Source organism: Bos mutus, chromosome 18, assembly GCF_027580195.1.
Source record: "Bos mutus isolate GX-2022 chromosome 18, NWIPB_WYAK_1.1, whole genome shotgun sequence".
In the NCBI taxonomy this organism is placed as follows: domain Eukaryota; kingdom Metazoa; phylum Chordata; class Mammalia; order Artiodactyla; family Bovidae; genus Bos; species Bos mutus.
In genome coordinates, this window is record NC_091634.1 from 6,938,890 (window position 1) to 6,952,900 (window position 14,011).

General features: G+C 48.8%; 1 protein-coding gene and 2 non-coding genes across 3 annotated transcripts; all 3 read right to left on the minus strand.

Moving 5' to 3' along the window:
- Window positions 1-1,205: 1,205 nt before the first annotated feature.
- Window positions 1,206-1,278, minus strand: TRNAG-UCC (transfer RNA glycine (anticodon UCC)). The gene has a single exon. It is a non-coding gene; the product is annotated as a tRNA-Gly (tRNA).
- Window positions 1,279-5,963: 4,685 nt separating this feature from the next.
- RPS11 (ribosomal protein S11) lies at window positions 5,964-8,490 on the minus strand. The gene is made up of 5 exons (XM_070386799.1): window positions 8,332-8,490; window positions 7,279-7,410; window positions 7,017-7,092; window positions 6,573-6,702; window positions 5,964-6,140 (listed from the first exon to the last, which is right to left on the minus strand). The coding sequence occupies exons 1-5, from the start codon at window positions 8,344-8,346 to the stop codon at window positions 6,017-6,019; spliced, it is 477 nt and encodes a 158-aa protein (XP_070242900.1). The 5' UTR covers window positions 8,347-8,490; the 3' UTR covers window positions 5,964-6,016.
- Window positions 6,815-6,901, minus strand: LOC138991862 (small nucleolar RNA SNORD35). The gene has a single exon (XR_011467761.1). It is a non-coding gene; the product is annotated as a small nucleolar RNA SNORD35 (small nucleolar RNA).
- Window positions 8,491-14,011: the final 5,521 nt, after the last annotated feature.

Sequence of the window (14,011 nt, forward strand, 5' to 3'; positions counted from 1 at the left end):
TGGGAAGTAGGATAATTGTACCTCCTTCGGTAGAGAGGCTTCAATGAATCAAAGGTTTGGCACGGGGCACATAGTAGAGCGTAGAAGTAACCTGTTCCCCACACTGCCTCCCTCCCACTCAATGAGGTGAAAGTCCCCAGGGTTGCACTAGATGGTAGGCAGGCCCTGGCACTGTCTCGCTCACTCTTGCATCCCCAGGGGCCAGCACAGGAAGCATCAGCAGAATGAAGGAAGCTGGTAGTGAAAGACCTGGGGCAGGTTTAATAGGTCCCTAAAACTTTTCTAGAATGTTCTAGCAGAATCTATGTGCAGCCCTGGAACAATCTGTGGGTCTCTGTTAAATACAACAGAGCTCGGACCTACTGTAATGCGAAACTCCAGGGTTTTCCGATGATGGAAAACTCAGGGAAGTGCTAACATACGACAGCAAGGCTGCTCACACATCTGAAGCTGCTCCAATTCCATGTTCCTAGATTCCACTTGCAGTCCTAGGGCTAGTTTAATGAATCCAGGGGTCTGCTCCACGCATAATATGCATGTGCAGGCTCTCATATAACCCAGGTATTGCAACCACCAGTTACAACGGACGTACTTGGTGGTCCAGTGGTTAAGACTCTGCGCTTCCAAAGCAAGGAGCACAGGTTTCATCCCTGGTGGGGGAACTAAGATCCCACATACCATGCACTGTGACCACAGGGAAAATTAAAAAAAAAAAAAAGTTACAAGACCCTGAGGTCCCACTACAATCTATTATAGGTCGTGCTCTAATACCACAAGGGGCTGCAACGATGCTCGCCAGTCTGGCTGTAACAGAATATTCCTGTGGCCTGTTCTGATAGATGCGAGGCCACAAAATGTTATGATATAACCAATATCTGCCCTGTTTTCATGTAACAGGCCTGACACCTGCTGTCATCATAACCTGGGACCCTGCTTTGAAACATGCTTGGAGCTAATTTCCCTGGAAAATGACCACTGGGGACACCTATAAGAGGCATGCAACAGAATATTCCAGAAGCATGCTAAAATAGTCTCAAGATCCCATGACAAACCACCAGGATTTGCTGTAGTAGATCCAGGATTACATAACCCCATTGATACTTCTAGGACTTCTGCCAAAGACTTTTTAGTTTTTAAATTTCTTTGGCTGAACCAGGTCTTATTTGCGGCATGCAGGATCTTTAGCTGTGGCATGTGGGATCTAGTTCCCTGGCCAGGGATCAAACCTGGGCCTCCTGCGTTGGAATCGCAGAGTCTTAGCCACTGGACCACCAGGGAAGTCCCCTGCCAAAGAGTCTTGTCCTCTGGCTGGCCAAGGCGACTCAGCAAAGGCTTCGCCAAGGTCTCACTAGGCTTTGCTTTACAGTAGGCTCAGGAATGTGACACAATCACTTCCTTAAGAAGTATCACTTACTAGAACTAGTTCTACCCCCAATAACACAGGTGAGTCTATCTCATGTTCCCGAAGGGGCAGGGAGGCAAGATTTTATAGATTAGGAACCTGAAGCCCTGTGGTTCCCAGCAAGGTTATGCAGCTAACGAGGGTAGGGCTAAACTCTGCAACAGAGCCTGCAGTCTTCATACTACCACTGGGAGATTTCTCTGTATGTTCACTGCTTCCGGTTACTCTGTGACTTGAGACCCAGTGTAAGTGGATAGGTTAGGGGGTCCCTGAAGACAAAGAACCAGGAGTGACTTTCTTGATGTAAGAGAAGCCATTTTGGCCTAAGCCATCTGTGATCTAAGCCTGGCTCCAGTGCTCGCCCTTGAACAGGTCTCAGTAATCCGTGATCTTCAGGGAAGTAAAGTGTGCAAGTAAAGTGTGCAAGTGTGAGACGCTCAGTCGTGTCCGACTCTTTGCGACAGGCTCCTCTGTCCCTGGAATTTTCCAGGCAAGAGTACTGGAGTGGGTAGCCATTTCCTTTTCCAGGGGATCTTCCCGACCCAGGAATCAAACCTTGGTCTCCTGCAGACAGATTCTTTACTGGAAGAGAGGGCATACAGGAAAAAGGAAAAGCTGTCAAGAAACAATAAAACAGAGTCCTAATTCCTCCTCAAAGGATATACAGAACCATCTGATACAATCTTTGAGATCTGCAGTAACTAAGGCCCCACCCAGATGAAGGTAGAATGATATTGCCCCTCCAGACTTCAATAACTACAGTTAGGGCTCTGGTGAACTTTGCCCCAGTTCTGTGCTGATTTCTCCTCTGCTCCACGCCCCCACCCCCATGAATGTGCTTGTTCCCTTAGCTTAAAACTTCCCCAATTTTGCTGCTGGCGAGACACTCCTTTGGGGAGGGTCCCTGGTGTTCTCCTTACTTGTGGCGAGTTATAACAAACCTTCCTTTTCCTGATCTTTGGCTCAGTTGGGTCTTTCGGCTCAACACCCACCAAGAGATGGTTCTGGGGTAATGCTAGGGGTCAAGCCTGGCCTGTGAGAATGTGGGGATTTAACTTTTTAGAAAATTAATTCATTTGGGATTTAACCTCAAAAGGATTCATGCACTCGGGTAAATGTGTGAGGCGCACTCACAGTTTGTTCCAGGTGCTGGGGTTGCAGAGATTTTCCCCCCTTCTTGGAGTTTATATTCCAGCAGTTAACAGGTTAACTAATAAGTGTGCCAGGCCATAGAGGATCTGTGCAACAAATATACAAGTATGCCATGAGCAGGCTTTCCTGTCTATGTGGGACATTCAGGCAGGGAGCGGGGACTGGGAGGGCTGGAGGTTCTGCCAGATGGAAAGAGGTTGGTGAGAACTAGAGGTTAAGGGGTGGGGGAAGCAGCAGGTAGAAGCCTGGGGTTAGAGGTTCCAGGCAGAGGGCACAGCCAGTGCAAAGGCTCAGAGGAGGGAGCAAGTCTGGGGAGCAGGGAGGGTGGGAGGACCAGGCAGGCAGAGGGCAAGCTCTGAGGCTGTGATCTGTGCCCAGGAGTCATGTCTCTAGCTGTCACAGGGCTCTAAGAAGGGCAAGTGGGGCCCCTCCTGGTGGTCCTGAACTCAGTGAGGCAGCAGTGAGCAGTGGCTTGAAGCGAGATTTAATTCCCTTCCAAAGAATTGAACTGGGCAGCCTGGAATCCTGGCCACCAGACCAGCAAGGACTAGAGGCTATAAACTGTTTTTCCCTGGTTCTTTGGCCCCAGTGAAAAATGCATTTATCACAGAGGCAGAAACTACAAAGGCAGGTACAAAGTTTATTGTTAGAGACAGAGCACAACAAGTGTGGGGAGAGCACACAGAAGTGGTTTGCTCTGTTAAGACAGAAGCAAGGCAGAGATGCACACCCAGAGAGGGTGTGGGCGTCCCCCGTAGCGAGGAGGAGTGCGGTAAAGAGGCGGTTAAGTTGTTTACATAGGTCAGTTCTTCCAGGTCTTTGTTTACCTTTAGCCCAATATCTGATTCCTTTTTCCACACCTGGCCTACCCTGGGCCCCTTACCCTGGGTGCGCACGCACCGCTCAGCCAAGATGGATCTCAAAGTGGAGGCTTCTGGGAGGAGCAAGAATCATTATGGCCTGGCGTTATCCCGACTTTTGGCCTCCAAGGAGCCTTTTTGCGCATGTGTAGGGTCTCCCTTGTCCCAAAAGAGGGGGAGTGAAGATCCCATAATCCTTTATTCAAACAGGGTTTTGCCCTCTTTGTCCTTGCCCTGACTATTACCTTGACTATTGCCATGACTATTAAAGTGTTTACAGCAGACAAACACTGGCTATTTACCCTGCTTCTGTTGTTACTTCCATTTTGCAGAGCAAACGGGAGGCTGATTGTAAATTCCTCCTGGATCTCATTTATCTCATCTCCGGAAATGCTAACAGTTGTTAAGGATCCAGCCTGAAGCCCACGTCTTTGTGCTCCGTGAAATGCAAACAGGAGGCCAGCTGTAATGTCTAACCTGGAGCCCCTCTATCTCCTGTCTCAGTCCAATGGTTAAGAATCCGCCTTCCAATGCAGGGGACGCGGTTTTGAGCCCTGGTCGGTGAACTAAGATCCCATATGCTGCGGGGCAACTACTGAGCCCACCCACTCTATAGCCCTTGCATTGCAATTAGAGAAAGGCTGCATGCTGCCACAAGGAGCCCGTTCGCCACAGGAAGACCCAGAGCAGCCAAAACAAACAGAAGAACTGCAGGTAATGTCCCCGTCCAGGTCATCGCAACAGAGAATTGACACGGCCCTGGGGGCTTTCTCCTTGGATTTTGTGCAGACCATCAGGAGGTCCCCACCAGGTCAGGGCTGCACCCGACAATGGGGTGCCAAGGAGCCGCCCAGCAACCCACCGCTGGGAGGAAACAGGGGAGCGGGCCTGTTGTTGTTGTAAACACGGTGGCCCCACCCCGAACGGAAACACCTGTGGGTGGGGGCTCCTGGAGCGGCCTCAGGTCCCCCTCTGGGTCTCTATTCTCCGTCCTGTCTCTCCGATCTGCCTTTCCCTGTCCCCCATCGCTGTCCCCCGCTCTCTGGGTCCCAGTGCCCCTCCGCGGAGTCTCCCACCCTCCAGCACCAGGTGGGGCAGGCTCGCAGGCTGAACCTCGGGGCGTGCCCCCTTCTGACCCGTCCCTGCCCCTTCCTGCCCTCTTTGATGCGGCCCCACTTCCTCTGGCAGGAACCCCCGCCCTCACCGGGCCTGGGTAAAAAGGAGCCCCCGGGCCAGTCCAGACGCAAAGTCCCCGGAGGCGGCAGCGGCAGCGGCGGCTCCTCTCTCCTCACGGCCCTGTCTCCCAACCCTTGTACCAGTGTGTGTCTCAGACCCTGGTACAGGTACGGGGAGGCAGGGACCTGGGGATCCCAGCAGCGCCAGGCCTCCGGGCTGGAGTTAACGGGGTAACCAGCGCCTCCCCTAAACCTGAACATCCATCTCTGCCCCGTTGTGGCTCAGGTGAGGGTCTCTGCTGTCTCCCTCTCCTTGGCATCTGTCTGCACCTGCCACCCTCTTGCCTCACCTGTTCCATGCGTGTCTCTGTACCTGCTTCTGTCTCTGACTGGTGTCCAGCAGAGGGGTGTCTCACATCTCTCATCTCCGTATCTGACACTCAAGGTCCCTCTTCCTTTCCCCATTTGCCTCTAGCAGAAAGCCTTCCCTGTTAATACCAACTGTTAAGCTCTCTACTTCTCCTGAGTTTTTACCCTGACACTCAAGGTAGCCCTGTCTGGCTCTGTCAGAAATCTCTTCCCCTTCATTTGCCTTGCCCTCATTTTTCCCCATCTCCAATTTCTCTCCTCACCCAAAGCCACCCCATCTGGTCTGTCCTGATTCAGTCCCACCTGAGGGACTTCCTATCCATGCAGCCACCCGTGACCTTCACTGCTAGCTGGCCTCGCTACGCCCTCTAGACCATTTTCCTCACTAGGACTTTTGGGCAAAGTAGTCACCATCATCTGACGCCTGTGGCTCAGGTACTTCCTGGGATCCTAAGCAGAGAACTTGCCCCCTCAGATGAGTTCACTCATCTGCAACAGGCATGGTGCTCACTTAGGAGGGATGGCGGGATGTGTAGGGGGAAAGTGGGTGCCTTGCTTTCCCGTCAGAAAACAATCCCAGCTTGAGGTCAAGACCTTCAACTCCCAAACAGGCAGCTTTGAACCCAAGCCCACCCAACCCACCGACGCTGACACCTAGCAAAGCCAAGAGGGCGGATATTTCTTCCTCCCCCTCCCCTCAGAGACCAGAAAAGGCTCAGAGTCTAGAGAACCCAGGAACCTCCACCCTCACTCACTTCCTCCCCAGAGACTTGCGGGGGGAGCTCAACACCAGGTAGAAAGGCCTTATGAGCACAACACCAAAAGGTAACAAAGACCAAAACATCAGAGGAGGGCAGCGTCTTGATACAGGTTGTCTTCACCCAGACGTGAGGGCAGGAGGCAGGATGTGGTCCCCATCTTTATGCCCCCAGAGGATGAAGACGAATCCCATCTTCCACATCAACCCCTCCCTCTTGTAGGGGCACAGACAGCCAGAGCCTGCCAGAGATTGGGAAAATAACTTTATTGTGTTTGGGGTAGCAGGCAGAGGTCCAGTCTCAGAACTTCTGGAACTGCTTCTTGGTGCCGGCAGCCTTGGTGACCTTGAGGACATTGAAGCGCACAGTCTTGCTCAGGGGCCGGCATTCGCCCACCGTGACGATGTCGCCGATCTGGACGTCCCTGTGGAGGGAAGCAGGGCTGGGTTAGGGGAGGCTCTGCTCTCAGCAGGCCCTGAAGGCGTCTTCCTGTCTCTAGGTGGAGCCTCTCAGCTTTGGCTCCTCCAAACCCCAACCAAGCTGCTATTTCCAGTTTCACCTGTCCCCAGGTAATTACTGAGCACAAACTACGTGTAAGACCCCGGGCTCCAGGCCATGCGGAGGATGGGCCGACCCTTCCAGGGACAGAAGGCCTCCATCTGTCATGTCCTTTGCAGGACACTGGAGGCTCACAAAGATGGTGATGCATGACCCCTTTACTACCCGCCCCCACAGCTGATGACCTCCACACGGCAGCCAGGGCATCCTGTTAACAGCCAGGTCTGGTCCCACGTCACTCACTCCTGTGCAGCCCACCCCCTCCTCCCTGCCCGGGAGGGCAGCCAACCCTGCTCACCTGAAGCAGGGAGAAAGGTGCACGGACATGTTCTTGTGGCGCTTCTCAAAGCGGTTGTACTTTCGGATGTAGTGAAGGTAGTCTCGGCGGATGACGATGGTCCTCTGCATCTTCATTTTGGTCACCACGCCTGGGGGGACCGGGGGCAGTTCCTGGTCAGGCCCCACAGGGAAGGGAGCCATGGGCAGCCCGGGGTGTCCAGGAAGCAGGGGGCCGTTGAGTAGGGTTCCCAGGAAGCCCTGCTTCCAGCATCAGCTGTGCCAAGTGGCCTTCTCAGCACTGCCCAGGGTGGGCATCTGAAGACCATCGTGAAACAGACATCATTTGCCAAAAGTGTGCCCCCGGGGTCACGAGAAGTCTGCCAACCCCTTCCCCAACCCAGGACCCTGGAGCCTCAGTGTCCCCAGCCCTTCTTCCCTCAGACCCAGGAAGGTCCTCACTCACCAGACAGGATCCGCCCTCGAATGGAGACATTACCCGTAAAAGGGCATTTCTTGTCAATGTAGGTGCCCTCGATGGCCTGCAGGGATAAGGAGGATTAGGGAACTCTGAAAATAGTTCCTGAAAAAAACAAGGGGCGTGGCCTTTCTAAACACACAAACTACAGTTCCCAGCAGCAGCCACTGAGATGTGGATAGGTCAACTCAGTTTGGGCACATGTGCAGGGACACAGGGGTCTCCTCCTTTCTTCTGAGGGTGCCCGTACCTCCTTTGGAGTCTTGAAGCCCAGACCAATGTTCTTGTAGTATCGAGGGAGCTTTTCTTTGCCAGTTTCTCCAAGCAGGACCCTCTTTTTATTTTGAAAGATGGTCGGTTGCTTTTGGTACGCACGTTCTGTCTAAGGGGATGAGAAGGAAGCAGGTAAGACCCGAGCAGGCAACAACCTGGCCTGGAAAGCTTCACAAAATCCCAATACCATCTTGTCGGGTATTTAACTCCCTGAACGTTGGCCACCAGCGCCAAGCACCCCAGAATTATCTTCCAAGACACTAACCCAAATATATCTCTAATTCAAACTCAACTCTGAACCCAGGGTTACATCAGTATTTATGATCTAAAACACCTCCTACCACCTGGAGCATTCAATCCTTAAAGCCCCAGCGATACAAAACAAGCCTTAAACACCAAAACTGTTCAGCAAAAATTATTCAAGACACAAAGACATCCAACCAGGATGCACGCCTTAACTAACATAGGCGGCTCCAGAATTAAATACCAAACTGACGGGCTCCCTGGAGTGGCCCTTAAACGTCAGTTCTCAAAGGATTAACCCTACAGCCTAAAGCCTCCCCCCCCAAAAAAAAAGTACTCTGTAAATCTTGATTTTTGAAAAGACAACTTCCAAAATCCTTGAACCTTAAATTAAACCCCAAATGCGGAGCCTCCAAAATTTAAGTGTTAGTCGTCCAGTCGTGCCCGACTCTTTGCGACCCCACGGACTGCAGCCCCACTAGGCTCTTCTGTCCATGAGATTTCCCAGGCAAGAATACTGGAATGGGTTGCCATTTCCTTCTCCAGAGGATCTTCCCGACACAGGGATCGAACCCAGGATTCCTGCACTGCAGGCAGATTATTTACCGACCGAGCTACAAAGGAACATTTAGGAGGTGCTAATCGAGATTAACGCCAAGACAACTGCCCTCTGCCCGATTTAACCCCTGGGAAATTAACCCCCAAACTGGAGCGCGGAGTCCCACTCTCCAGGACTCGCCTCTGAAACCCAGACCCCGCAGTGTCGGCATCGGCCCGTAGCCCATACCTGAATGTCCGCCATCTTCCCGGCTGCCTGAAAAAAGGAAGGCCGCGGCGGCGTCCGGGTTTCCTTATCGACTGCACAAGGGTTAGAGAGGAAGTGACGACAAAGGGGCGGGACAAACACGGTTTGGGGCGGTGCCTTGGCGAGACTCTGATTGGCGAACGGTCCTACCTAAGCACGCGATTCGCAGACAGAACGAAAGCTGCCATGATGGTCAAGGCAGAGGAGCGGGAAGCGGCACACTGTCTCGCGAGAGTCTTACGCCATCATTGCGCGCCGGCATGCTAGGTCACGTTGGGAAGGCGTGGCCAGCCTTAACCAGCCTATGTTATCGCGACATTTATCGGAAGGCGGCCATGTTCCTGAGATGAGTGAGACCGCGTGGGGTTTGGGACCTCGTGTCTGTTTCCGTGCAAGGTTTGAACGGGCCGTGGCGGCGGCCATCTTTTTGCGGGGCGAGAGACCAGAAAGTGTTAGGAACATGCACGCGCTGCGAAGCGCCATCTTTGTGAGGGACGGACACTACCCATGAACTTCCTGAAGTTTAATAAAAGTCGGTTTCTTTTGTGGGCCGTTTTTTCCCCAGAGAGTGGTTTCGTTGAAAATTTTAATTCAAATAAAAAAAAAGAATTTTAATTCGAATTTAAAAAAAACCAAAAAGGCCTTCTGCTAATTGTTGAACAGCGCTGTCCAATAGTACTCCCCGATATGATGCAAATATTTTCTATCTGCGCTGTCCAATACAGTGGTCACTGGCACTGTAAGTGGGGGGCGTGTAACTGTGAACCTCAATTTTTAATTTTAATTTTATTCGATTTAAATAGCCACATGGAGCTAGTTATCCACTGCGTTGGTCACTGCAGGTCCAAATCAATATCAATTTATTATTTTACCAATTTTTGGAAAGCAAAAATCTAATAGCAATTACCATGTACGCAGAATTGTGCTAACACACTAAGGATGGCTCTGTTAATTATTCCCATTTTGCTGATGCGGAAACTGAGGCATAGTTGGGAATTTGGGAATTTAACCTGAGCAGTCTGTCTCCAGCCTTACTTAATCACCTACCTTTAGAGAAATTAAAAGACGGTTGCTCCTTGGAAGAAAAGTTATGACTAACCTAGACATCTTATTAAAAAGCAGAGAATTACTTTCCCGACAAAAGTCCGTCTTGTCAAAGCTGTGGTTTTTCCAGTAGTCATGTATGGATGTGAGAGTTGGACTATAAAGCTGAGTGCCGAAGAACTGATGCTTTTGAACTGTGGTGGTGGAGGACTCTTGAGAGTCCCTAGGACTGCAAGGAGATCCAACCAGTCCATCCTAAAGGAGATTAGTCCTGAGTGTTCATTTGAAGCACTGATGTAGAAGCTGAAACTTCAATACTTTGGCCACCTTATGTGAAGAGCTGTCCACCTTATGTGAAGAGCTGTCTCATCTGAAAAGACCCTGATGCTGGGAAAGATTGAAGGCAGGAGAAGGGGACAGAAGATGAGTGGGCATCACCGACTCCATGGACATGAGTTTGAGTAAACTCCGGAAGTTGGTGATGGACAGGGAGGCCTGGTGTGCTGCAGCCATGGGGTTGCAAAGAGTTGGACACGACTGAGCAGATGAACTTAAATGAACTTTTTAAGAAGGAACACCAGAGTCCTTTTTACCTTCACTTCGCACTTTTTCGGAGAAGGCGATGGCACCCCACTCCAGTACTCTTGCCTGGAAAATCCCATGGACAGAGGAGCCCGGTAGGCTGCAGTCCATGGGGTCGGACAGGACTGAGAGACTTCACTTTCACTTTTCACCTTCATGCATTGGAGAAGGAAATGGCAACCCACTCCAGTGTTCTTGCCTGGAGAATCCCAGGGACAGGGGAGCCTGGTGGGCTGCTGTCTATGGGGTCGCAAAGAGTCGGAGACGACTGAAGCGACTTAGCACCAGTCGCACTTTTTGCGTACTGCGCCCCCTTCTGGCCAGTGTTGGCAACAACCCTCTGTCTTGTAACACCCTGCAGCTGCTACTAAGTCACTTCAGTCGTGTCCGACTGTGTGTGACCCCATAGACGGCAGCCCACCAGGCTCCCCTGTCCCTGGGATTCTCCAGGCAAGAACACTGGAGTGGGTTGCCATTTCCTTCTCCAATGCATGAAAGTGAAAAAGTGAAAGTGAAGTCGCTCAGTCGTGTCCGACTCTTATCGACCCCATGGACTGCAGCCCACCAGGCTCCTCCAATCCATGGGATTTTCCAGGCAAGAGTGCTGACTTGGGCCTTGTTGGGAGAATTCGAACTCCAGACTTTGGCCTCTTTCCTTAATTAAGTCTTGGCCTGAATTTTCCCAGCGCTCTCGCTGAGGCTTCACATTTACCAAAGACCTCAAATTTAGGCTTTTGCTAGACTTTTCCAGTTCAATGTACAAAGTTGTACTGAGTTCATAATCAATATATATAAGACTTAAGTGTATGTTTTATTCTGCTTCGAATTGCCTTTGAATTAATCATTTTAAAAGAAATCCTGGTACATTATTATATTTTTGTGGGTGTGTTAAATGCAATTTCTTTTAAAAATAAAAGTTGGTTTCTTCAATATAAATATTTAAATATTTGAGCAAATATTATGTCACATTTAAGTAAAAAGTTAACTTCTTTAATGTAAATATTTAAAATGTATCTTCTAGGAAGTCCAAAAATAGATCCAACTCTGAGAAGTTAGCATATGATGACAGGTGCAATTAAAAACTCTGCGGAATATACAAATTATTCAGTAATTTTGTGTTAGGACAAGTGGGAGACCATCTGAAGATAAAGTTGGATACCTAGTTCCTACTTTATGCCAACGTAAATTTCTGATGTGTAGGGATAAAATTTAGGTAGGCTTGAGAAATGAAGCCATGAAGAAAAGAAGCTATATATTAGAAGAAAACATGAGGTTTTTTTTTTGTTTCCACTTACAAGTCTAGTAAAAATTTTTTTAAGCACTGCATTTAGAATATACAATCTATGCTCCTAACAAACTTCTACAGGGGTCACAAAATATTCTTCTGATTTTTTTCCAATTAAAAAAAAATTGAATTATAGTTTATTTGCAATGTTGTGTTTCAGGTGTATTGATTCAATTTTGCATATATATATATATATATATATATATATACACACACATTCTTTTTCATATTTTCCATTATGGTTTATCACAGGATATTGAATATAGTTCCCTGTGCTATACAGTTGTTTATCTGTTCTATATATAATAGTTGGCATCTGCTAATCCCAAACTCCCAATCCATCCCTCCCTCACCCCCCACACGGCAGCCACAGGTTTGTTCTCTACGAAATCTATTTCTGTTTCATAGATAAGTTCACTTGTGTCCTATTTTAGAGTTCACATATAAGTGAGGAATGGTTCATTTTTAATTGTCACTGTTTCAGTCCCTCTGGGATAGCATTAAGGAAGAGAGACTTTTTGTTTTAAAACCTGCTGTATCTTCCTCTGTGACCTAGTAGTTGTTTTATAATTTATTTTTTTGAAGAAAAAAGTTCTAGAGTTCTTGAATAACTTGGAAAGGATTTATATTTAGTTTAAAAAAAGGGGGGACCTGGAGTTGCTGCCTACAATATGTGCCAAACTGTGTATGAAAGTTAATGTAGAAAAAAGCCTGGAAGGAAATACATGACATCGCCCTAGTGGTTTACATCTCCAGGTGGTGAGATTAGGTATGATTTCCTGTCTGTGTCTTAAATGCTCAATACTTTGCAAATTGCTAAGAGCAGCTGGTGAGATTTTGATGATAAGGGAAGAGCAAATAAAAAATACTGCTTCACTCTGAGGGGGTGAGGGCAGTTTGGAGATGTTTAGGTCCTTAGCTTCTAGGTGTTGATCACAACTCACAGTAGGAAATCCTTTTTGTATTGTGACCAAGCACACTTATCTCTCTCACCCTCCTCTGCCTTCGTCAACTTGTCTGATTTTTAAGTCTTTTAACTCTCTCCTTTACCTTTTCTGGTGGCTCAGACGGTAAAGTGTCTGCCTGCAATGCAGGAGACTTGGGTTCGATCCCTGGGTTGGGAAGATCCCCTGGAGAAGGAAATGGCAGCCCACTCCAGTATTCTTGCCTGGAAAACCCCATGGACAGTGGAGCCTGGTAGGCTACTGTCTATGGGGTCTCAAAAGAGTCAGACACAATTGAGTGACTTCACTTCACTTTACCTTCTGTAATACATTTTTTTTTCTTTTCATTTCTATTCAATTTCATTACTATTTTAAGGCTGCTTACAAACCACCACCTTGAATTTTTTGAACTGCAGTGTGAACAGCCTTGGTGCTCAGTAACGAACTTCAGCCAACTTTACTTATCACTTGAGGGTGTATTTCCCTGTCTCTGACAGATCTCAGACATTTCCTAGCATTTCACAAGGGAAATGCACATATTAGAGTACAGAACGGCCCCCTCCTCAGTGAGCACTGAAATGCCTGTTAAAACAAGCCATTCATCTGTAGTGTCCAAGGTTGCTGTAGCCCAGGGGTTGAAGCTGATCTGGGACTAGAGTGCTGTTGCAGGGCGCTTTGGGCAGTTTTGGAACGTCCCTTCTGTTGGCCCAGAGGTCCTGATTCCCTGTATTTCTCCCCCAGGAATGATTAAGGTTATGTCTGAAGATTTCATTTATCTTCTTTAATGGGGAATGATGAGCATCTCTTCACATGCTTATTAGCATTTGTGTATCTTCTTTGGTGAAAGCTGTTTTCAAATCTGGGCCTAAGTTTTTGTTGGTTGGCTCATTGTTACTGAGTTTTAAGAATTTTTCTATGTATTTGGCATTCAAGTCCTTCAAGAGACATGATTCACCAATACCTTCTCCCAGTCTGACATGTCATCTTCTTAAAGTGTTTTAACATTTGGCTTAATACTTGACTGTACTGGGTCTTAGTTCCCGTTCATGGGATTTTAGATCTTTAGTTGCAGCAGATGGGACCTAGTTCCTTGACCAGGGATGGAACCCACAGGCCTTCTGCATTCGTAGTCGTCTTAGCCACTGGACCACCACACAAGTCCCAATGTTGCATGTCTTTTGAAGTGGCAAGTTTTAAGCCAAAATTAAGTGGTTTGGGCAGCCTATTGTGCTGCTCTAACATAGTGTCATAAGATTTAAACTCTGGGACTTTCAGTTGGTTCTGGAGGCAGCTCTGCTGGAGCAGGAGCCCCCAGGAGTAGCAGGGACACCACCCATTTGCAAAATGATCCTGAGACTTGAGCCTTCTTGGACATTTTGGAGACTAAGCAGAATACAATGGCACAGTGTGGAAGTTATTACCTGCTCAGTGAACCAACACACAAGTACTGCCCACCAGTCTCAAAGGGCAGCAGGAACCTAGCTTTCCTCCCAGTACAGATGGATGTACCTTGGTCAAGCCAGACCCCTCCGGGTGTCATCAGCGCCGACACCACTGACCGCACAGAACCTCCTCAGTAAGATGGGGCAGCGGGCCCACCTGGGTGTTGGGAGGTGACCAAGGGCTGGGTACCCTGACCCTTTCAGGGACTCATCCTGGCAGATCTAACAGGTCTAGTTTTAATCTTAAAAAAAAAACCCTTCTCACTTCTCTAATATCTCATCACTTATCTCTGCATTACAGTCTGGCATGGTATAGACTGAACAGCCCACATGCCCCAGTGAGGGACTGGTTTTAGGGAAGAGTG